Source organism: Bemisia tabaci, chromosome 2 (assembly GCF_918797505.1).
Source record: "Bemisia tabaci chromosome 2, PGI_BMITA_v3".
NCBI lineage: Eukaryota > Metazoa > Arthropoda > Insecta > Hemiptera > Aleyrodidae > Bemisia > Bemisia tabaci.
The window spans coordinates 41,281,343-41,307,009 of record NC_092794.1 but is presented as its reverse complement, the minus strand read 5'-3'; the positions used below and the strand labels follow the sequence as shown (position 1 = coordinate 41,307,009).

At 41.1% G+C, this 25,667-nt stretch overlaps 1 protein-coding gene across 1 annotated transcript in view; it reads right to left on the bottom strand.

Moving 5' to 3' along the window:
- Positions 1-2,225: 2,225 nt before the first annotated feature.
- Positions 2,226-25,667, bottom strand: part of LOC109036705 (homeobox protein HMX3) — a 77,143-nt gene continuing 53,701 nt past the window's right edge. Inside the window, exon 4 of the mRNA XM_019051059.2 lies at positions 2,226-7,272. Coding sequence (XP_018906604.2) covers positions 7,134-7,272 — 139 coding nt within the window. The 3' untranslated portion in view covers positions 2,226-7,133. The remainder of the gene's footprint in view (positions 7,273-25,667) is intronic.

The following is a 25,667-nucleotide window of genomic DNA, read 5'->3' as shown; positions in this document are numbered from 1 at the left end:
ACTTGAAATCACGAAATTGGTCGAGGATGTCAACTGAAATTTTTCCCTCTTTAATTATGAGCTCCACAACAAGCGTGACTCGCTTGTACCTTTTCATACACGAGCCGCACGAATTCATCTCTTCTTCTCTCCTCTCCTTCCGTCCATGGACAGAGGTCCAAAATTTTTCGGATTTATTGACGCGACCGGCTGCGGCTCGGTGCGTAAACATGGGTGGATTACTAAGATTACACATAAGTCAGAGAGAAACACGTACAACCTGTTGACTTAAGTGGGGCTCATTCCGTGAAGGGACTCAACTCCTCCACTATAACAATTCCATTAATAATTTTGCGATTCAGAAATCCCCTCACTTGTCCGGACCTAACGTGTCTGTCGAAATGTCATCCAATGGTACAGATGTATTTTATACTTAACTGATAGAGTATAAGAACAATTATTACTTACAACCTACCTACCGTCCAAATCAAATGGTAAGCTCCCTTAAAAAAATCCCATGTTTCAGATGAATCATGTTTCGAAAAAGTCTAACATGTGGTTATGGAAAAATGGGTCGACTGGTGAAACTGCAACCGACTTAAAGCCGACATCAGGGATGATAAGAAGGCACAGATTCACTGAGAGCATCGAGCCGCAGCCGGTCACGTCAGTGAATCCGAAAAATTTTGGACCTCTGTCCATGGACGGAAGGAGAGGAGAGAAGAAGAGATGAATTCGTGCGGCTCGTGTATGAAAAGGTACAAGCGAGTCACGCTTGTTGCGGAGCTCATAATTAAAGGGGGGAAAGTTTCAATTGACATCCTCGACCGATTTTGTAATTTCAAGTTCATTCGAGGGATTTATCTCAAAATCGGTTTTTTATTTATTTTTGGCAAGGGATTTATTTTTCATTTTATTTTTTTCCTTTCGAGTAAGTTTTTGGAACTTTTTGATGATTATTAGTCTTAGTGGACCTTGGGAATTCATCAAAGGTTTTTCGCCTATCTTATACTTGATTAAGAGGAAGTGACACGTCAATTTCCTCGACCGGATTTTTTGCCCGAAAAATGTTTTTGAGGGTTTATGTAGTTTTAATGTAATTCATTCAGCAGCTTAGACCCGTCAGTAGTAAACTGGTTCATTATTAAGTGTTTCCCGGAAGGAAAGGTCTAAGGAAGGTCCGCGTCCCTCCAGACGGAAGGGTCTTACTCTCACGAAAACTTTGTTCTGTTAACAAATGGTGGTTTATTTATTATAATGTAATTTGATGTCTGTCTCTTTTGACGGTCATTACTTGTAGGTGGATCAATTTGGTGATCTGTTTCTCGCTTTGTATTTTTACAGGTCGACACTTCCAGGAACTTGGGATATCATATGTACATCACTGCTTAGTGGCATTTGCTCTGTACCTTTTGACGATCCTTGTTATGTGTGAAAAGGACGTCGGGTAGAGAATCAATGGCTTCCTTAATATCATCAATGATCGGAGTAAATTGTGAAATTATTTAAGCTTTATTTTTATCTTATTCATTGCCGTCGAGCGATGGTCGATGATGTCGCATCCTTTGAAATGTGCATTTCTCTCCTAGAGGTAAGAATAAAGTGAAAATTGGTGTTGTGTCCGTGTTTTTCTGAGAGTGCTGTTCTGTATTGATCAGCTATTAAATCATGGTGCTAATTTTTCTATTACGCTAAGGAGTGCTTAAGATTTTTTTACAACGCACCCATAGTGTATTCAAGTGTTTCTCTGTACTTATACTAGTTCTAATTGAAAATTTGCATTCATTGTTGTCAAGTGGATTTTCCTGACCCAGTTTATTACTGAATCGAGCAAGTTGGTGAGTGGTTTTTGTTCATTTTCTATTTTATTGAGCATGTTTGCATGACATATGCACCTCACAAGTAGGGTAGTCGCCACGACAACTACTGTGATTACGAAAATACGTAATTCAAACATCCGCAAGTAGTTGCACGACTACATATAGGTAGTCGTGCGACTACCCCAGATGTATTCATGCGACTACCCTAGTTGTAGTCGTGAGCCTATCTGAGGGGGTTCTATTCACGTACCCTCCTAGTCACAGGGGTAAAGTCGTTTTTTTTTACCATGGTAGCTGATGTGGCTTGGTTCCTTTCTGTTTAATGCGGTCCATCTGGGGGGGGGGGGGGGGCAACGCTTATAACGGTACCATAACTGTTATATAATGGTTATACGACGGCAGTTTCCTATGAACATTCCGTTACTTAACCATTATATAACCGTTATATAAGTGGTATACTTTCGTTGAATACTCATTATAATTTCATTAATTTTTTTTTTCTATAAATCTGCTACTAGGGAACTAACAGGTTTTATAGGGAAAGTATGCTAGGCAACTGTTGAAACGCTTTTAGGCGACCGTATGCAGGGGCTCTTCTGTGTGATTTCAAATATGCTTTGTTCAGTTTTTCCCGGGGCACAGCGGCCAGGGGTACCAGTTTTGAAGTCTGATACTGCCCAATCCGTTACTAGGGAGGCCAGTGCTAAGTTTTAGCAAAGTTTTAAGCGAGCCCGAGTAGTGGCGCGGAAAGTGCTGCTGTCTCTTATAGATTATTCAGGGAGTTTTTAATCTGGACTTCCCTATTACCGGCACATTTTCTTCAAAAGAAAAAAAGGTGTTTTTCGTAATTTTCAATGGTTTAATTCGCAATTTACCCATCCATATTTTCATAATTAGTAAGCATTTTAAATCAGTGGCGTGGCGTACTCTCTTGAATATCGATTGATCTGCCCTTTAATTGTGTGGAAAGGTATCCGATCGGTAGAAAAGGTGTTCGCAACGAACACCTTAATAATCGATTCTTTACCAAAGCTTCAAAACAGGGGCTTGGAAGACAAGGCGTAGTTTTTTTTTAAAAAAATTGAGGTATTCCTGAATTCAGCTAGAACTAGTTTGAAAGGATATTATGTAAAAAATTCAAACCTAAAATCCAACATTAAAGCATCAAAAAGAGAGTTTTTACTTCCGTTCCACCATCAGGATCCATGTAATTTTGAAACTTTAAACACGAATTTCTTAAAATAGCAAATACTTACTATGCGCCTTGTCCTACAAGCCCCTTAATGGGGAAATATCGATATTCGATCATTCACGTCACTGTTTCAAATGTGTTTCTAAAATACTTAGGTTTATGAAATGAAAATCCGATCGTCATCACGATGTTTTAAATCTGTAATAAAAAAAAAAAAAAAAAGTTTTACCCACGTATACAAGTTGAGTAGAAAATAATTTTGGAAATATTTACAAGAAAGAAAAATATAACAGAACAAAAACAAACTTAAGGCCATGAAATTAAGTATATACAAAAAATAGTACACCTTTATAAAATATTGGTTACGTGACACCAATTAAGTATCCGTATTGACGACAAGAAGCTTTTTATTTTTTTTTTAAATAAATAAGACTACAATGAACCCGTTCTACCCGTGGCTGAACAAAGGGTGAGAAGCAATATAAAAGAAAATATATTTTCCATAAACTCTGTTGAATATATATCGTTAAAAAACGCGTTTAGTCATTGAAAGGGAATCATAGTAATGCCCCTGATTAAATGGACAGAAAGAAGTGGATCAGTCTTTGCGTCTTTCGGAATATCTATATAGGTACATGGATTTTAAAGCTGTGTTCTTTCTTTAATATTAAAGCAATGTCCAGAGCTTGCGTGATTTGAGAATGTAATCATCCAGGAATCTATACTAGGGCCCACGAACGATGATCCCTAAAAAATCGGGCGAATAAACGCGTGGGCCATGTGAATGACAACGCTGCAGGGTCGAGCACGCACATCGACGAGACCGGGTATTGTGAACGCGAAAAGCTATTGTATGCGAACTGCTGCTATTCTACCCCTATCTTCAGGTCAAAATTCTTCATAGGAAGCCCTTTCGTAAAAGACCAATTTCTTGTAACTTTGCCCCAATCTCTCCGTCCATTACATGGTTGGATTGCTCGTAAAATTCTGAGCTAAATCATATATAATTGTTATATACAATTTTTATTATTTCCTTCTTTTTCCTTTTTGAAGCGAAGTCCAAGTTTTATTTATAACGTCGTATCTCGAACTGTAAATTTGCTGCTATTTGACCGATTTTTATAAACGAGGCCTCTTTTTACTCGTGTTTTAAAGGAGAGTAACGAAACACTTGCTAAAAAAATGTTACACAACTTTCAACAAATTTTGGTTTTTTCTAGCGGGAGGGTGAAATTGTAAATTACGCGTAAGTAATTAGGGTTCGATTGTGGCTCGGCTCGGCATTGTCCCCGAACTCGAGACTCGGTTCGGGCCGGGGTGTCGCTGTTGCCAGTGTTTGCAAGAAATACCCGCGGCTCAGGGATCATCGTTCGTGGGCCCTAGTATAGTATAGTGATTTGTTATAACGTTAATCACAAGCCCAATTACATCTACTAGACGGATGGAAAAAATCAAGAGTCACTAGCAGTTGTAAGCTGCCCTATGTATGATACAAGGCGATCAAAACATATCGATTCAATTCTATATTAAGTATGTCGAGTGGTGGTGCCATTTCTCATCATCTCCAGCCATACTTACTAAATCAGTCTAGCACGTTGCTATTCTACCGTGCTAAAGAAAAACGATGTAATGGGCATTCATATATTGCCCAATTCTTTGGAAAAAATATTATTTTGGAGAAAATTCATGAATGGTCTGAAAGTTTTCGATTTCCTGGGGAAAGTCGATATGCAAAGTCTATGACATGTTTCGTCGTTTCCCGAGCGAAGAAACGTAACTCCATCTCAATATTGCAAAGTTGACTCAAAAAATTCAATTTTTTACAAAAACGCAACCGCCGTGCAATTTTTGTCAAATTTTTTTATTCTCACGTGAGATTAGACGAAAAGTCAGTGAGATTTTCAGCTGTCACTGCCCAATATTTTTCTCATAAAAATGCAATTTGCGAAGGGTATTCTGCAACATTGAAATGCAGTTGCGTTCTACCGGGAAGAGAACTACGATTAATTGGGGGAAAATATTTCCAGATAACCTTATTTTATCAGCAAAAATTTGACAACGTCTGGATGCTCATACGTCGTTTATTACCTTCGTGCAGTAATATTGCTTTGGGTGCTTTTAAGTAATTATAGCTCCTCTGACGTTAGGGGGTACCTATCTCAATTGCCACTCGAGCTCTGCTCTCCGTGTAACTCAAAGCTTTCCGGGGCTCATGCGGAAATTAATAGAGGGAAGCGCTTCGCGATCTGTCGATTGAACTGCCGTATAAACTTCTAGAAAATGATCGATTAACCAACTGTTTGCAACAATCGATTGCTTAATAATCGATTCTTTACCACAGTCTTAAATGAGGAGATATCAATAATCGATCATTCACATACCTTGCTACTGGTGGAAATAGAGGTGTCCCATCACGTCAGAGAGGAATCTCGTAGTGATCTCTTATCTCATGCTGAGAATGATTAGGGAAGGACAGTGACAAGGCGTAAATGATCGATTGCCAATACTTTTTCCATTTGAAGATATATGACAAAGAATCGATCGTTTAGGTTTTCGTTGCGAACACTCACTGCTTATCGATCTTTTTCCATAGATTTGAAAGGCAGATAAATCGATAGGTCACAAAGCACGCCACGCCTCTGGTGAAGGAACGCATTCAGTCTGAGTCCTTTGAACCTTAATAGGTTTTATTAGCGGCACAGATATACTTAGAAATCTCTTGAGTCCTCCCGAACGCAAGACAATCAAATTAGCATGCGACATTTGAGGGGAAACATATTGAATGACGCACTCCAAGAGACGTGGTAGAAAACATTGATCTGTTCTCTTTTCTTGAGGTAAGTAAACGTGCTGTTGATCTGATTTAGTGGCTGGGAATTTAAGCGATTTGATTCTGTGTGATCGGATAAAGAAAAAAGGACCTTGGACGCAAAAAATCAAACTTAATTATTTGATATGAAGCCCTAAAGGTGCGCTTTGTGGTCATTTTGAAGGTAGCAAACGCCCAAAAACGCTGGGCCAAATCAGAAATATGATGGTTTGAAATATGTAGGAAGGTATAAAGTTTGTCTAAAGTTAGAGTCTGCCAACTGAATGAAATTTTAGTATTTTATACCTCATATCCACGCATTAATAAATTTACATTTCGATGGTGTAAGTCGGCAATCGCATAACTCGGTTTGCGACGTCGCAGACTTCCTATCATACTTTACTAAAAAGAGATAAATATACTTTACTAACCACCAACTGCCGTGATTTTTCTTCTGTGAGCGAAGAAAATTCTGCAAAAACTTCGAAGAATGATATCAATTCGTTTGCCTTTAACAAATTAACATACCTAGACGCGGAGATTTTCAGACACCGCAAACTAGTTATGTGATTGCCGACTTACACCGTCGATTTGCAACTTTTCATAAGAAACTATGAAGGGCGAATTCCCTCAAAAATTTAAAATCCGATTTTTTTCGACGATTTGAGAAAAATCGCTCTCCTGGTCGCTCCTTTGCGTGGACGGTTGCACTTAGTCATATGACTGAAGTACAAAACCGCGTATATTTACTAGAATGTTCCAAAATTTCCGCTCCTTCTTAATTTGTTCGCAATAAAACAGGCCTTAAAATATTTACCGAATATTTTGCCAGCAGAGACGAATAATCAAGAAAGTTGTGGGTTTTTTGTTGACTATTTGTTGAAAGAAAAAATGTAGCCTGCAACGTCAAAAACGGAGAAAGGTATGCGGTCTCGCATTTTGGCTTTGGATTTTGAGTCCAAACGGCACGTGTATACTCCGGTTTTCCTGTTTCCTTCTGATCATGAGAAGAAGGTACGTTCAAAGCATGCAAGGTTTGTGTGAGCAAAAGTTTTACTTGTTTCTTTCCTACAATTACTGTACACTGCACTTGCAATCCTCTCCTTCTTTACTCTCAAAGGCTACCCATAAGAACTGTCTTTTTCGACTGTGCGAAAAATTTCAGCATGAAAGACAACTTAAACGTGAATTGACTGATGTTAAACTTTTTTAAGGGCAAATAGGAGCCGCATCCGAGTGGATATCCGTATCTTGTTTTTGAGAAATTAAAAGAAGAAAGGACCATAAGGAAAATTAATATTTTTCCTCTCTCTCTTTTTTTCTCAGACTTATGTCAACGTAAACTTCTACCGTTACTGTATTCTGGAAACGCGACAGTTGCTGGAAGGGGCACGACCGATTGAACCACGTCTGTATTGTAAGATGGATGTGGCAGATCGGCTTGTCCACGGCTCATGGTCACATTGAAAAACCTGAGAAAAAGATACAGATTTATTTTAAAAATCAAACACATGAGCTAATTTGATAGGAAATACTGAAATGTTCAAAAACATTTTTTCGATTTAAAATATAGCTCTTTGATTTATTCCCTAAAAAATAAATTTTTGGTCGTATGTACTTACTGAACATTTGGTGTCCCATATCACTCCATGGCTTCAATTTTTGAAACAAAAACTCTCAATCCCAGTAATCAAACTTCGAACTTCGTAATGATCATTGTTTCCGTAAAACAATAATAAATACTCACTAGGTGTGAACAGTAAGATATGTATTGGATAACTGAGCTGGCCTGATAAAAATGTTCCATGCGAAATTTACATGGAAATCAGCCGCATGGAAAATTGGGATGGAAAAGTTTCCATGCGCATATGGCATGGAAACCAACTTCATGGAAATCAGCCGCATGGAAAATGTAAAGCAAGGTGGTTAGGGAAAAAGAGGCACCCCAAAGGATTATTTAAGAAAATAATTTTCGAAATCGTGAAAAATAAAATCAATTGAACTATTGAGAGTCCATGTTAGCGTTGTCGTAGGTTCGGATTTTTTTACCTGCATCGGAGATTGAACCTGGGACCTACCCAACACTAGCCGAAGATCCCACCGATTGATCTTTACCGAGCGATGAGAATAAGAGCCGAAAAACCGGGATTTAACATCGATTAGAACAGAAAACTACAATATTCAAAATACAGGTACATTTTTTCGTTCTTAAAAATATATTTTATTTTTACTTCATTTTATTTTTAACTTTACTTTAGTTGTTTACTTTATTTTATTTTTTAATTCTTTGTTTTAACTTTATTTTATAACTTTATTTTCTTTGACTTTCTATCTCTTTACTTTATTTTTTTAAAATTTGTTTTACTTAAATTTATTTTTTTCTTTATATGATCATTTCTTCACTTACTCTTATTTTCTGTAAATTTATTTTGTTTAATTTATTTTAAGGTTTTACTTATTTTTTATGAATTTAAAATATTTTTCTTTAGTCACTTTTTTATAATTTAATTAAATATTATTTTCCTTTATTCACTTTTTGCTGCATTTATGCACGCCCAGTTGTCACATCGATCACAAAAGAATGGAATGTCAACGATTTTTTTGGGGGCTGCTAATGCAACCCGCAACAATCGTCCGTGAATTCTTTAAAACATAACGTTTGACTCATCTTTTTATTCCTCCATCCTTTTTTGGCGCGTATACGTAGTATATTGCCTTTGCGATCGTTTCGACCCCCCACTCGATACAATAACCGAGTCCCTTAGTTCCTTACCGGAAAGTGACTACCGCGAACTTCTGAGATTTCCCAAAGCGTGTAAAAAGTTTACTAATCCGTCAATAATTAGGATTTAGAGTTGTTTCTCATTCTGAGGCTTTCTAGTTTATGTGTAATGAATACCAAGACTCCACGTTACTTGGTTTTTTTAAAAAAAACCTAAGAATGCTCAGCGCTAATTTAAAATCATTAATATAAACTTCGAAGGATTCTGCCTTTTTCTATTTCACTCGAGGGGAAGTGTCCCCTCCCGGACTCTCTTCCCCACCCGGTGACTGACGCTGCGCTGTGCTGAGCGGTTCAGCCTGAACCTTTCCCCTACGTCTGATCGTTCCCCACTCCTCTGTCAATCGAACCATATGCCACCGCTTACGTATTGTCGCTCGCCCACCCAGGTACCTAGCGGCCAGCGGTCAGTTGATGATAAATCTCGCTCATGCTCCTATGCAGCTACGCATTGATTACGCCAGCTAATTACTTTCTAATAATTAGAATTTCTTCGATAATAGTTTTCTTTATTTATTCGACTGTATTTTTTTCTCTGCTCTACTGTGATTTCCTTGGTTCTCTACTGTGTTTTTCCTAAATATCTGAGTCAGAAATCTGAAGCACTTCGGTATGCACCGAGTACTTCAGATGTGTGACCTGAAATCTTCGGTATATACCGAACTACTTCAATTGTCTGACCCGAACTTCGGCAGATGGACCTTAACTTTTCGGATGCGTGATCCGAAAACTTCAGAGATCCATATGATCTCAGCTTCGGGTTTCATGCACAAATTTTTTTCTCCGTGTTTCCTTTTAAGGGACGCAACTAAAATTTCAGTAAATTTTTTTCAGAAAAGTAAAGAAAAAAAAAAAAAGAAAAAAAGTGGCTAACGATGGTTCCTCACCTTCACGTGATGTTGGCTGTTTTTACTAAGTGGGAACCGTCCATTTTAAGATATAGTCTATTTCTTGCCCTGCCATTATTATTCTACAAGTTAATCGTGGAGTGAGAATTTCATAATGTTTTCTATGATATCTTCAAAATATAGTGATAAAAAATTTGCAACTACTACAAAATCGGCTCGCGAAGCAGGCCGAATGTCACTCGCATAGCGAGTGACCGGGGGTCCAGGGGGCATAGCCCCCGGCTAGGCGTGGCGGGCGCGCGAAGCGCGCCCAGAACGGCTCGTATGCATATATGTCGCAGGCAATTAGTCAAATCAGGCATTTAGTCAAATGCCTAGGCAAATAGTCAAGAAATGTAAGAAACTAACGAAGTTTACTATTTGCCTAGGCATTTGACTAAATGCCTAGGCGCTTGATTAAATGCCTAGGCATTTTATTAAATGCCTGAGCATTTGACAAAATGCCGAGAGGTGATCAGGCACATAGTCAAATGAACGGACCGGGGCTAGAGGTGCTTCCATCGCATTTTGAACCGATCACCGTACACGGCTCTGTTTGGTTTCGGAACCGAAAATGGGTCTTGGAAGCACCAATATACCATCCTCCATTCTTGCTAAATTAACGACTGAAGAAGATTTTGAAAACTTGCAGAACAAAGGGAATGAAGAAAGAAAACGCTCTAGGGATTCAAATGAGCCGGAACCATCGGATGCACCTGTAGAAAAAGCTGCTAGATTGGAAGATGACATAAATGATGTCCCTTGCTGTAACTGTCAGACAGGTGGTAAAACTGAACAGTGTTCGACATGTTCTAATGTCTGCCATGCACAATGTGGGCAGACGGGCAAACATCCCTTACCTTCCTTTGTAACTTATGCCAGAATGAAATAGTAATTCGTCAGACACGTTCTGAAACTCATGAAAGGCAAAAAGATGCAGCAGCTGGCATGGCAGAATCAAGTAAAAAACTGTTTGATGATTTACAAATAGAAGACAAAGTTATTTTAGCCGTCCCAAAAGTCGATAGAGGGCCGCTTGATCATCAGAATGTACAAGGTTTCGTAACAGATATTCGTAACGGAGTTTACCAAGTCGGAACTATTGGTGGAATCATAAAAAAATTGGTGCGCCAGACCTGACCTTCGACGAATCGACTGTGTTGATTTCGACTTTTCACAAATTCCGCGAGAAAAATTCATATCGATCCGTGAGGCGGTTGCAGCCGGCTCTATGTTTGGCGGCCAAGGTGTTATGAAGTGTTCCTGTAAGCCAAGCAATTTGACTATTTGCCTGATTTTTAACGAGTTTCACTATTTGCCTAAAGGCCATACGGCATTTAGTCAAATGCCTAGGCTCTTTATCAAATGCCTAGGCACTTTATCAACTGCCTGGGCGAATAGCCAAAGTGGGTTTTCGGTAAAATTTGACTATTTGCCTAGGCATTTGACTAAATGCCTGATTTGACTAATTGCCTGCGACATATATAAGTAGAAGGAAACGAACTGATTCGAGGATTGCTGAGCAAGTCGGCACTCTTCCAATGAGAATGTCACTCTTCCGTTTTGTTTAAAACGTTGCATAGACAGATATGTACACCCCTGTTATGCTTTTCAAAATTTGGTACCACTGCTCTGATAGCCAGGGCCAGGCAGGACAGCCGTAAGTGCAATCTTTGATGAGCCTCAAGACTCATTAGATTCATAAGCTAACCGTGGCCCATACAGAAATTCACTCCCCTATCAGGCCAAAACAGAGCACAAGCAGGCACAAATCCTGGCAGTGTCCCGATCGTGGCTCGGTTCGCCGCGTCGCTTCCCAGCTGAAGAACAAAAGGCGACCCTCGCCGAAGTCAGATCTAATAACTTTCACTCAATTACCCATTTCACCGTCACGCTGGGATCATGGGAAATTTTAAAAAATAATTGTTTCGCATGTATTTGGCAATTTTTTCTTTACTCTCTGTTAAAACAGGAATAAAGCGAGGCCGCATTCATAAAAATCGGCCGAAGAGAAGAGAAGTTACATTATTTGAAATCCGAAGAAATCATTGAAACCTCGATTTCTCTAATGAAAAATAAAATGAAGGGAAAAAAAGAAATGTATAAATTACAATTGAATAGAATTGACCTCAGAATTTGACAAGCAATTTTTTTATATAACGGAGAAAAAATTGAGAGAAATTACAAAAAATTACAAAATATTCGCCTCTTGCAAGGGGCTTCCTCGTAAGAATTTTCACCTGATAACAAGGGTTGAATAGCAGCAGTACTCCATACAACACACGGTGTACCTGAACGAACATTTTTTTTGTCAAAATCGAAAATTCTTCATATTTTTTAACTACAGTGTCTTTTAAATCGTTTAAGCAAAAAAAAAATTCTGTCAAGATTCTGGAAAGTAAAGGTGCTTTAAAAGTATTCTGGGGATATAATAGCTAAATCACCGGTAGTAAATCCCTTTATATTATTAAAAAGAAATTGACTCCATAGTTTAATGCCTTAGTTTCTTGAATATGATTATTTTAAGCACTCAAACATTTATACCCCCAATTTTAGCCATGGGGTGATTTCCTGAGAGCCGATAATATCACGAATTTCTCATAGAACCTTTCAAAAATGGCTTGCTTTTTGGGCAGCCGATTCTGTCATCGAACCGGGATTTAAATAGAAGCTGATAATAACACAAAGCTCTGAGAAAAATTTTGAGATGAACATAGAAACGGTTTATAAATAACGAGGAGAGGCAGGCAAAGCGGCTAAAATCGATACGTACGTATTTTTACACGTAGAATCTAATTTTCACGTCAGGGAGTCGACTCATTTCGATGGATGTTTTTTCGGGATTGAAATTATTATTGTTTCATGAAAAATAAATGCACCCAAAATGACTATAGCATATTGATTTTGACATATTTGCACTCACGAAATTGGTTGGTAAATTCAACGAGTGGGTGCATCGACCTCGTATAGGTATCAAGTTTCTGAAATTTTTTACGGCAAATCAGTAGATTTTCGGGATGTAGATTGCTCAATTTCAATTCATGAATGAATAAAGCAACGACATGGTTGAACTTCTTTGCATGGAAATACGTTTAAAATAACAAAATCAAGACATATTCAATGCATTTGCATTTAAAGAGAGCCAATTTCTTTTCAATAATATAACGGGATTTATAATACCGATGATTTGGGTATTTTCGCCCCCAAATACCTTTAAATGGACTTTATCTTTCAGGAGTTCGACAGAATGTTTCCTATCTTCGCTTTAATTATTCCGTAGCACTTTTCTTCAAGAATATGATAAGATTTTGCTTGAGGCAGATCAAAAAACGTAAACTCGTTCGAATGACTTTCTACATTCACAATACACGGTCTTGTCAAGGTGCGTCGATGACCTCGCAGTGTTGGATCGTGAATTCTCTTGTTGTGCTGCTTGCTTATTTTGAAATCTCTGTATAAATGAAGAGTAAAGGGGTTGATATGTGCGAGTTAATGACGCGCCTTATCAACACATTGTTGGGCGGGAGCGCGAGGGACCAGCTGAGAAATAGGAGCTGTGACTAGAACCAAGATATGTAAGATTCCTTCAGAAAGTCGATTTGCCGCTACGAGCCCACGACATGGATCATCATCAGGAGATCTTAATCTTAAAGTTCTAATCTTTATTTCTCAACAAAATATGTACACTTTACACAGGAAAAATACACGACAAATACACGATACATACATAGGGCTATATAACACTTGAATCTTTATGTCCGGGGGAAAGACGTTAAGGGACAGGTGAAGGATGGAGGCGCAGCATTAGTCGTGCGTGCACATAGGAGAAGGTGCGCTGCAGTATACGTGCGAGCACAAGGACAGGGTGCTGCAGTATACGTGCGAGCACAAGGATAAGAAAGCTGCAGTAGACGTGCGAGCCAGGGCTTGTGCAGCAGTAAACGTGCGTGCACGGGATAGGAAGGAAGGGATTGAGAGCTCCGACTAGGGCGCGACGAGGGCAAAGTCGAGAGCGTCTGACTTGGACCAGAGAGCAGGCCGAACCCCTATCTTTTCAAAACATAGAAAAAACAAGGGAACGGGCATGTAAATGAGACCCCGAACTCTGGTGGTCAGGGATGAAAAGCTGGAGGGATCCCTCTCGTCGGCGCACAGTCGGTTCCCTGCGCGGGGGCGGAGAAAGCGCGCGGTTGAAGCGTGGACGGTGGAACAGGGGAGAGCCACAGTGGGCTCGAACATTCCCCCCACCAAAAAGAAGGTGAAATCCCTCCTTCTTTTTCGAAACAAAAACCAAGTGAAAAAGAGGATAACTAATTCAAGTTAAATTTTACACATTGGGCACAGGAAAAACACGAGATAATTAAGAGGATTACATTAAAGCTCATTCGAGAGGAGAAAATGTCTGAATTTGTGAAAAAGGTTAAAAAACAATTCAGAGCAGACACAAATTAAAATTTACATAAAATTTTAGAGAATTTAACAAATTTACACAAGAATAACGTGGGCTGACTAGCGACGAGCGCAGAAACTGACTGACGAGCTGAGTGAAAGGGCTGACTCAATCAGTTTTCTAAATGCTAATTCATTTATGTTTGAGCGGGGGATGATGACCTAATTTTGAGCCGAGGCGAGAGGTCTGGATGGGGTGCACGTGCACTGTAGAAGGCAGTTCCAGTCAGGGGATGCGGGGGTGGACGATGCACTGGCCGCGGCTCAGGTCATTCATCGCTCGAAGTGGCCCAAAACAAAGGAGAAAGTGAAGGGTTGCGACTCGGCGTGCGGCGCGGCGTGACAGGAAGAAAGTCATAAAACCAGCCGAGGCTGCGCAAGGTTCATCCCTTAGCGGATATATTCTCCCGAACGAGACGGATCAGCTGTTCATGCTGAGTTAAAATGGGAACGTTTAACCTATAGAAATAACACTAAAATACTTCTATTTACACACATTTAAACGTAAAATTTACAACAATGCAGAGGTCCAAATCTCAATCGACGGGAAGGCGAAAGAGTTTCACGAGCGGACGACGCAATGTGTTGGCCGTTGTTTTCACAGACGTAGCACGAACAATGCCGTCTTTGCCTGGATGCAGCTCGATGACTCGTCCCATCTGCCAGTGCAAGGACGGTGCATTTTCATCCTTGATGAGGACTAAGTCACCAACAGCGAGAGTTTCAGCCGCTTGAGTCCGCCACTTAGCACGCTGTTGCAGAGTATTCAGGTACTCCAATGACCACTGTTTCCAGTACTGCTGTGAAATTTGCTGTAAAAGTTGCCATCTGGAGAGACGGTTTGTAGGAGTGGGCGACCAATCATACTCTGGCAAACTCAGGAGCGGGCCGCCGATGAGGAAGTGAGCGGGCGTAAGTACATTGAGGTCTTCCATATCAGAGAAAATTGGGCAGAGAGGCCTAGAATTGAGAATAGCTTCAATTCTAGTTAGGAGCGTAGTGAATTCCTCAAACGTCAATTTTTGATCACCTAATATTCTCTTTAGGTGGAATTTCACTGATTTGATGCCAGCCTCCCAAATGCCACCAAAATGGCTGCCAGTGGGTGGCGAGAAGTGCCATTTGATGTTTTTCAATGTCAAATGTTTTGTGACCATTTCATTTGACTCGTCTTCACGCAAAAATTCATAAAGCTCATCCAAATAATTACTTGTGCCCTTGAAATTTGATCCATTATCCGAAAAAATGTCAGTGCACATGCCTCTGCGCGATGTGAATCTCTCCAACGCGGCGATGAATGCTTCCGTAGTCAGATCGGAGACGAGCTCTAAGTGAATTGCTTTCGTTGCCAAACAAATGAATAAGCAGATGTAAGCCTTATGAGAAGGTGCATTTCGTCGCTTAGAGTCTTTGATCAAATACGGACCACCAAAATCTGTTCCAACTTTCAGGAAGCAGCGCGCGGCAGGGACGACGCGGGACTCTGGAAGTTGCCCCATTTGCGGCGCAACATTTCTGGGAGCGGCTCGGAAACAAATAATACACTTATGAAGTTGAGCTTTAATCGCATTACGAGCTGAAAGAATCCAATAACTTTGGGATATGATGCTTTGCAGTAAGCGAGGTCCGGCGTGAAGATTTTGACGGTGAAAAAAGTCGATGATCAATTTGGTCAGATGACCGTTTTTTGGCAAAATTGCCGGGTGCTTGGCGACCATCGGCAAATTGGATTTATCAAGTCTACCCCCCACCCTAAGCACTCCTAGGGGATCAATGAAGGGGTTCAAACTTAGAATTTGATTGCTGACCGTTTTTCCGCTGCGTAGTGCTTGAATGTCTTGAGCAAAATTTTGAAGTTGAACCAATTTTAAAATTGTCAGCATGGAGGAGTTAACTTCTTCGATTGAAAGTTCTCCTTGAGCAATTTTCGTGGCTGAATTTTTCTTCTTTTGATCAATTTTAGCTCGACCATTTGAGACGAAACGAAAACACCAGGCAATTGTGTTGCGGAGTCGAGTCAGACTTGAAAAACGGCTTATAATATCCGTAGTTTGGGCAATAAAGGCTTTTTTGACATTTTTAAGCTCAGGGATAGCCTTTAATTTTATCTTTTCGATTGGAGTGATTTTCCAAGATTCTTCAGGTCCAGAGAGCCAGTTAGGGCCTTTCCACCATAGAGGATTATTTACGAGGTTTTGCGGCAAAACTGGTCTGGATGCCAGATCGCTGGGATTTTCATCACCTGGTACATGGTACCAAAGATCCGGGGACAATTTTTCAGTAATTGAAACCACTCGATTTGCGATGTAAGTAGACAGTTAGTACGGAGGCTTGGTGATCCAACTCAACGTCGTGGTTGAGTCCGTAAGTGCTACAATTTTCTCAACGCGATATTTCGAAGGTTCAAGGGCTTTAAGTGTGCTCTCGAAAGTTTTAGCTAAAAGGTTAGCGCCACTTAGTTCTAGACGAGGCACACTTAGTGGCTTGACAGGAGCCACCTTGGATTTTGTGATTAAAAGATTCACATTAAATTTTTCGTCATTTTCAGAGCGTACGTAGATCGTGGCACCATATCCTTGCTCAGATCCATCTGAAAATCCAATCAACGTGATCATTTTTGACTTGGAGGGGAAAATCCATCTTGGGATTTTCAAATAAGTTAAGAGGTGCAATTGCCTCAAAACTTTTGACCACATTTTACCAATTTCTGGCGGGGCGGGGTCGTCCCAATCTGCACCGACAATCCACAATTGTTGAATGATTATTTTTGCACATAAGGCTACAGGAGTAATGTAACCTAAGGGATGAAATATTCTTGCGATATCTGAGAGTATGCCTCTTTTCGTGAGTTTGCCACATAAATTCACTTCATTGTAAGAAAATGTGTCTGAAGAAGGATGCCATTTTACGCCTACCACTCCGTGGGTGCTTTCAGCGTCATTGTGAAACTCCAGCGGTATGGCCATATCCCCATTTTCTAAACCTTCCAAAACTTCAGCGTGACTGCTGCTCCATTTTTTCACAGGAAAGCCTCCTTTTTCACAGCACTTAGTGATTTCAACTCGCAGATTCACAGTTTCTTCGACTGTGTCATGACCAGTGAAAATGTCATCGGTTTAGAAAGCGTCATCCAACACCTTGCAGGCTTCTGGAAATTCTTGCTTTTCGTTTTTTGAATGTTGTTTCATTGTGCGATGCGCTAAATACGGAGCTGGGCCGGTACCATAAGTGACAGTACACAGCTCAAAATCTTTCGGAGGGGAAGTTTTGTCATCTCGCCAAAGTATGTGTTGATATTGCCTATCTTCTGGGCGTATCAAGATTTGGCGGAACATCTTACAAATATCACCAGTAAGGGCAACTCTATGCGTGCGGAATCTGATCAAAAGGTGGACGATATCTGCTTGCAATTTTGGACCGGTGTGCAAATTTTCATTGAGACTGATCCCGTTGCTAGCTTTCATAGAGGCGTCAAAAACGACACGAACGCGTGTCGATAGTGCATTTTCGCGCACCACTGCATGATGCGGAATGTAATAGCGGGCTTCCGTACTGCTGGGGGCTAACTGCATGTGTCCAAGCTGCTCATATTCCTTCATAAATTCCTTGTAAGCGTGTTTCAGCTCAGGTTGCTTGTGAAGTTTTCTTTCCACAGATTTCAAACGATTTTCGGCTAATGCGCGTGAATTTGGCAACACCGGATTAGGATTTTTCAGGAGGAGCGGAACTACGTAACGGCCATCAGGTTGGCGATAGTGAAGTTTTTCAAATTGTTGTTCACAAAAGATGTCACCGGGACTCATCACATGATGTTTCTGTGGCTCCTCTGTTTCCCAAAATTTCTTAAAATCTGCACTGAGTGGCAGACCATCGATGGACAAAAGGCTTTTCTGCTTTTGCCTGTTCGGTTTTTTCGATGTGCTCACTCGGCCGATAATTATCCAACCATAAATGCTCTGTAGGGCGTAGCCATTTCTCTCGGTCAATCTTCGTTCCCCCGTGAGAATATAGGGAAAAAGATCAGCTCCCAAAATCATGTCAATTTCGCCGACTTGGTCAAAAGCTGGATCCGCGAGTTCAAGCTGACTCCAAAATTTTCGAACTTCGGGCGTGACAGGTTGAGTAGGAATTGAGTCTGTGATTGTAGAGAGAACGGTGGCACGAGCATGGAGTATCGGCTCAGAATTTTGAGGAGGTTTCAGCGTGCATTTCACTTCACCGAGAGGTTTTACCGCTTGATTACCGATACCTGAAATTTCAGTGTCGGTTGCATACATTGGTAATTGAAGGCGCTTAACGCACTCATAACTGATGAAACATGACATAGCGCCACTGTCAGCAATTGCTCGCACAGGTTTATACGAGTTATCAGGGCACTTAACGTTGAGAAGTACAGTACCAAGGAGAGAAGTGAAATTTCGAGACGGCAGAGTGTCAAACTCTGAGGAAAGATCAAAGACATAAAGACGGAGGGCTAAAAGCAAAAAATGAAGCTTCTTTTCAACCACCTCTACTATTGGCTAGAGGATTGGCGGGGAAATCGGGACAAGTTTGAAATTCAAATGTAGGGCGGGAACTAAATAAAATTGCGGAAACAAAGTATTCTAGGTTGATTTTTGCCCAAATTCACTTACCCACTCATATTTTTTTAACTTTAGGTTAGTTTTGGTCCGTCGTTGACCGATTAATTTCATTTGGGAGTAACGGTCATCTAGCACTGTAACGGCCTGTTTGAACCTGCAGAACCACCATGAGCAGAAGAAAAACTAACTTTATCTAAGATTACTGCCTGTTACTGAGCAAAAGTAGGTGTATTATATTAGGACGCAGACCGAACTTTCTTAATATAATCGTTTTAGGCATTTAAAACACGTTTAGAAGAAGAAATAAGGAAAAATGAAGAGGACAAGTTCAAATCAAATTTCCGTTTGCCGCCATGGATTCCCGCGCTCATTTACACACTCACACAAGCACCCAGCGCCAAACCAGGCTTCACTTTTTTCCCGTGCTTTTAGATACGAGCACTCCGTCTTTATGTCTTTGGGAAAGATGCACTTTAATGTTCTCCGGGGGCGAATTAGAATTGGATGCTCCATCGACGTTTTTCCGTTGATTTGAACACAGTAGGCTATGATGCTGTTGTTTGCAAAATCGACAGGAATATTCGCTAGCGCAGGCAGCAGTTTCGTGCTTTTTAGACAAGCAGTTGGTACATCTGCGTAATTCGATTACTTTGCCTTTTCGCGCGCTTGGAGAAAGGCGCTTAAATTTATTGCATTTGTACAGGCCGTGATTTCCAGAGCACAATTCACAAGTATTTGTAGACTCAACTATTTCACTGTTGAGAAAAACCTTGTGAGAACTATTGTGCGATTTTGACGGATTTGATGTTGAGTTGGTACCCCTGGAAACTTGTGAATCCTTCGCCTGAGCCTTGTTGCTGGAAGAATCCATGGAAGAGCTTTCGATCTGCAGACACTCTTTTTCGAGAAAGTCGAGAATGCTCTCAAGTTTAGGGTACCTATTTTACATCTGCACCGCGATAATCATCAAAGCGTTTTCTGAAATAAAACGTCATCTTGGCGGTGATCACAGCTGTCAGCATGGATGAATAATCTTGAAGTTTGTGATCCAATCCTTCAAGTGCTTGCGTATGTTCACGCACTTTAGTGAGGAAGTTCGGAATGTGTTTCAAATCCTTAATTTCTGGCAGTCCCAAAAGTCCATTGTAGTGGTAGTAAATATGACGACGTTCACACTGATAGCGTTGACACAAAAGTTTCCAAGCTACGTCATAATTTGTCTCGGTGATGTCAAGACCTTTGACTAGGTCCCGAGCGCTACCTTCAAGGGAGCTTAAGAGATATTGAAATTTCCTCACTGTGGGCAACTCCTTCTCGTTATGCACGGAAGCTGCAAAGAGATTGTAGAAGGAGCGCCAATCTTCTAATTTACCCGAAAAACGCGGCAAGGGCAATTTCGGGAGTTGGATTCGGCCGCGCGAGGCTCCGCTGGATGCGGAGGAATCATGGCTCGCTGTCTCGGCGATTTTCGGACAGCACGAGAGATACAGCGTTTCCGCAGAGTGTATCATGCTGTCGAATTTTCCTTGAGTTCTTTTGAACTCAATTTGAGTGTCATCTGGGAGCGAAGCGTTTAAGCTGAGGATTTCCGCCTGAAGCTCATCAAATTGTTTTTGATAAGTTGAAAGTCTTTCGTAGAAAATCTTGAATTGACTTGAGTTTTCTGCTGAGAGATCCTTCTCAAAGGTCTTCAAAATTGTTTCCACGCGATTGTAGACGGTGTTTCTTTTCGCTGTAAGAACGCTTGCGGCATTTAAGTTGGAAGGCGCACTTCCAAACTCGTCTTCCAGATTGACGATATCGTCATTGTTTAAACTTTTTCGGTTCTTTTTTGATAATTTAGGCATTTTGGATTTGAGAAATTAATGAACACAAAATGACTAAACTATAAAATCTTGAACTCAAAAAATGTTTAAGCAACTTGAAAATTAGATTGCTGTTATTTCAATCAACAAATCTAAGGACATTAAATTAAAAAATGAGACTAGTAACACCTAAGGACTGGTGTCTCAATTATTTTAATAAAGGATCCGGCCCGAGGGACCAAAATGGGCGGGAGCGCGAGGGACCAGCTGAGAAATAGGAGCTGTGACTAGAACCAAGATATGTAAGATTCCTTCAGAAAGTCGATTTGCCGCTACGAGCCCACGACATGGATCATCATCAGGAGATCTTAATCTTAAAGTTCTAATCTTTATTTCTCAACAATATGTACACTTTACACAGGGAAAACACGACAAATACATACATACATAGGGCTATAACACTTGAATCCTTATGTCCGGGGGAAAGACGTTAAGGGACAGGTGAAGGATGGAGGCGCAGCATTAGTCGTGCGTGCACATAGGAGAAGGTGCGCTGCAGTATACGTGCGAGCACAAGGACAGGGTTGTCGGGGCAAGGCCCCTTTTTCGTTCTGTGAATCAGCAGTTAGTTCTTTTGGGTTTGAAAAACCCTGACTTTTCGTATCGTTTTCATAGCATTTTTTCTTGTATGATTTTTTCTCGCACCGCGTCAAGGACGGCGCATGCGGCACGCGTTGGGCCACGTGCGGTCCACGAAAGTTGCATAAGCGGTTATGCAACGGAACTTTCCATCGATTCTCGGCACGTGCGCCTCCACGTGTCGGCCACCTTCGTTACATAAGTGCGTTATGTAACGGAATTTTCCATCATCTCAGCGGTTATGCAACCACTCCTATATATGCTCGGCCACATCAGTTGGTCATCGCCACTTTGCCACTCTCAGTCCCTTGGACTACACGGCACTCTGCCACGCTCTGTCTCATAGACTTCACGCTAGTACTTACTGTCTCTCTGCAGTTTTGCTACACTCTCTCTCTCTCTCGAGCACGCCTGATTGGATGCTCATCTCTCTCACTCTCTCTCTCTCGAGCACGCCTGATTGGATGCTCATCTCTCTCACTCTCTCTCTCCCCAACACGCCAATTGTGGATGTTCATCTCTCTCTCTGACTCACTCTACAGCACGCCAAATGTGGATGCTCTCCTCTCGTTCTCTCTCTTTTTGAGCACGCCAAATGTGGATGCTCCCTTTTCTTTCTCTCTCTTTTTGAGCACGCCAAATGTGGATGCTCCCTTTCCTTTCTCTCTCTTGTTGAGCACGCCAAATGTGGATGCTCTCTTCTCTCTCTTGCACGTTTGAGTACGCCAGGTACTCCCTTTTTGCTCTCTCTCTTTTCTCCCGGGCGCTCGCTGATGAAACCCGCATCGACTGTCTTATGACGTCATCGCGACTCTGAGAGCGCCCACAATCCCTTTGGTAGATTGGCCTGGTCCTCCGAGTTCTCTCTTTGGCTGGGGCCGCGACAAGGGTGCTGCAGTAAACGTGCGAGCACAAGGATAAGAAAGCTGCAGTAGACGTGCGAGCCAGGGCTTGTGCAGCAGTAAACGTGCGTGCACGGGATAGGAAGGAAGGGATTGAGAGCTCCGACTAGGGCGCGACGAGGGCAAAGTCGAGAGCGTCTGACTTGGACCAGAGAGCAGGCCGAACCCCTATCTTTTCAAAACATAGAAAAAACAAGGGAACGGACATGTAAATGAGACCCCGAACTCTGGTGGTCAGGGATGAAAAGCTGGAGGGATCCCTCTCGTCGGCGCACAGTCGGTTCCCTGCGCGGGGGCGGAGAAAGCGCGCGGTTGAGGCGTGGACGGTGGAACAGGGGAGAGCCACAGTGGGCTCGAACAATTGTATCGGAGTTCACTGCTTGTTTTTTTTTTTTTTTTTATTTCCAAACCAAAATTAAGATTTTACCGTATAATGTTATACTGAGCTCAGTGTAGAAGGTTCCAAAAATTATTGAGGTTAACGAAATTTTATTTTATGAAGTTTCATAAAATCCTGCATATCTGGTTTGACCCATCGTAATTAGTACCAATTGTTTCTTTTTTTTTCCACAATGCATTAATGAGAATGTCTTTGTTAACAAGCTGCTCAAATAATGGTGGTAACGATTCCATGCTCATTGCATGGCAAAAGTAAAATGTCCATGCATGTTGCATTGAAATCATAAGATTTCCATTCAGACTGCATGGAAATGATGACGTTTCCTTCCCGCAAGGAAATCACTTGAGTTCTGCGGTGCATTGAAATCAGATCATTTCCATGCAACTTGCATGGAAATGATGGAAGAAACACTGAAGGAAATCCTCAGGTTTGAATGATCGCAATTCCTTCAAGGTGTTCTCTTGAATTTCCGGAATGGTTTGAAAACGTCGACCTTTCAAGGTAGATTTAAGTTGTGGAAATGAGAAAAAATCACACGGAGCCAATTCCTGGTTTCTGCATCACGATAATGCACCTGTCCATGCATCCCTCCAAATTCGCGAATTTGGTGCAAAGTATGTTATGAGTGTCCTCCCTCATCCCCCTTATTCACCTGACCTGGCTCCGTGTGATTTTTTCTTATTTCCACAACTTAAATCTCCCTTGAAAGGTCGACGTTTTCAAACCATTCCGGAAATTCAAGAGAACACCTTGAAGGAATTGCATCTCCGGTAGCTTATCAGCTTTCAAACAAGCCCAAGAAAACTTCATTACGACGCTCGGTTTGCCTTCTATGACAAAAGTCCGGTTTCTTTTGGAACAGCCCTCGTAGAAACTACAGAAGCTATAGATAAGAGCAAGAAGTTATGTTATTGTTTTGTTCGGAAATTTTGAATCGGATTTGAGCAGAGTATCATCGCAATTTCTCCTGGCTCCTTCCTCTTTCTTTGTCATACTATTTCTGAAATTAATAACAATGTAAATTCTTGAATGGTTGTCTATCAAGCTGATGATAGAATGCAAACTAAATTCTGCAGCTCAGTGCAGGTAAGTCAATAATGCGTTCCATCTATACTACAAATAGCCAGCGCTCTCTAACCTACAATTCAATCAGCAGTAATGACATGGAGGATGCGGGATACTGCCTCATCAAGACAGTGGTAGACAAAGTAAGTAGGTATCAATACTTTCTGTTTTATGAGAGACTAGCTGTGGAGGGCGCCCGTAGGGCGCCCTCCACAGCTAGCAATGGTGGTGCAGTAGCTTATCGACGGCGAAACTACCAAACCACGTATCTCGGTTTGCGACGTCGCAGACTTCCTGTCATACTTTATTTTTTAAATGAAAAACTACTTAACGTCCAGTCTAGAAAATTTCTGCGATTTTTCCTCTTCGTGCGAGGAAAATTCTGTGAAAATTTCGAGGAATGATATTGATTTGGTCTACTTCAAAAAAATAAAATGTGAGCGTAGATTTTTAAACACCGCAAACGAGATACGTGGTTTGGTAGTTTCACCGTCGTTATTTGGAATCGGAGCGATTAGTTGAATCTATTTAATAATGATGATGATTCTGCGGCAGAAGATCAAGGAATTTAATTGCCTCTCTGCGTTACAGGATGGAGACTGCCATTCTACCGAAAAATGTTATAAAAAGCTCGCATTATTAGTTTTTCTTTTTTTTGTGTTATTTTTTAATTGTTTTTTTATTTTTATTTTTTGATAATTTTCTAATGACTATGAGGCTTTTGGGATTTATAAAAGATCGAAGCACCTCTTTGTGCACGATGTTTTTTTTACGGTTGCCTTTGGGAAGAATTTGGACTTCAAAATTTTTGTACGATGTAGCTCGTAAGAGTGCAACATATAGTTGACCATGGCCAAAAACTGTTTGGGGTAAATAAGACTCGCTTCAGTGTTTGACCCTTAGCTTTGATGATGGTTATGCAGAACGCAATGCGAATTGGAAATTGTCGCCTCTTAAAAGAGAAAGGGAGAGAGGAGTCTGCAGGTGACAAATCAATTCTTGGCACCCTAGTGGAAGTCAGCCTTGTGCAGGTCCGTGTGGCGGAAGGCTAGGTCCGTGCAAGTCCCCGTCACCTCGTGCAGCCATCTGCGAAGGATGGGATTCCCGAAATTATGCCTTTGTTTCGCTTCCCTCTGCACGGGCTCACGGGAGGTGACGGGGACTTGCACGGACCTAGCCTTCCGCCGCACGGACCTGCACAAGGCTGACTTCCACTAGGGCAGTGAAATTCTTTCACCGGCCTTCTCGCCGGAAATGACCTGCAAATCAAGACAATTTTCATAACGTTTCCAGACGATCAATCGGGTACCATTCGATAAACCTTTAGAAACGTTGATGTTTCTTAAAAGCATGACAAAAACCCCCTCCAAAAGTGTGAGTTTATGCGGTGGTAAGCCACTAAGATTAAGACTGTCCAAGAATTCGAGGAGAAAATTGAGAGCCTCTCCCTCTTCCTCTACAATGAGCCTGTTAACACTGAAGTACGTTTTAGACACACCTGAAAGAACTTCAACAACCTTGGCGTTAATTTCATTGCAATGCTCATTTTTAGGGGCCAGAATTGCGCAGTTTGTGAAATCTACGTTCGAACGTGAGGAAGCTATCTTTTCCATAAATTTCAGTAATAATATCAGTTTCAGTAATACTGCTTGTCGGTAAATCAATGAATTCCGGCATGGCCTTTTTTAGCAGAAAGGTAAACACCATCACCTATTTCGAGTTAAAATTTTGCAAATTCCGCTTCGTCTTGCAAAGTTCTCATATTTTGAGTAAGTTTTCTGATTTTGAAAAGAGGTCAAAGTGGTGAGAATTTGATTGCATTTTGCACCAATGTTTGGCAAGAAGCATGCGGAACAACGGGTAAAACCTGTCTAAAATCACCACCATAGACGACAATTTTTCCTCGAAAAGGGATATCATTACCCATTCTCTAAGAAGTCGGTGTGATAACCATGGGAGCTTCACCCCAAAAAATGATCGTTGTTTTCCGAATAGTCTCAGCCTCTCTTGAGCTAACCGTCAGACTCGATACAGAATTTTCATTCAGAACCGAAAAAATTTTGAATTTGCTATGAACCGGCCAACCGTTAGATAGCAACGATGCGGCGATACCTGTCCAAGCAACGGAGATGACGTCTAAGTTTTCCTTTGTACAATACGCAGTAAGATATTCTTAAACGAAAGTTTTTCTCGATCCTCCTGGACCATCAATGAAAATCGCATTACACGTGTAAGATGGATTTTGGATGAGACTAATTATTTCAGAAATAATTTGATGTTGCTCTGGGTTAGCGGCAGAAATCATGGAATCATCGTTTTAGGGGAGGAGAGTCAGGCTCCGACCCTTGAAGATTC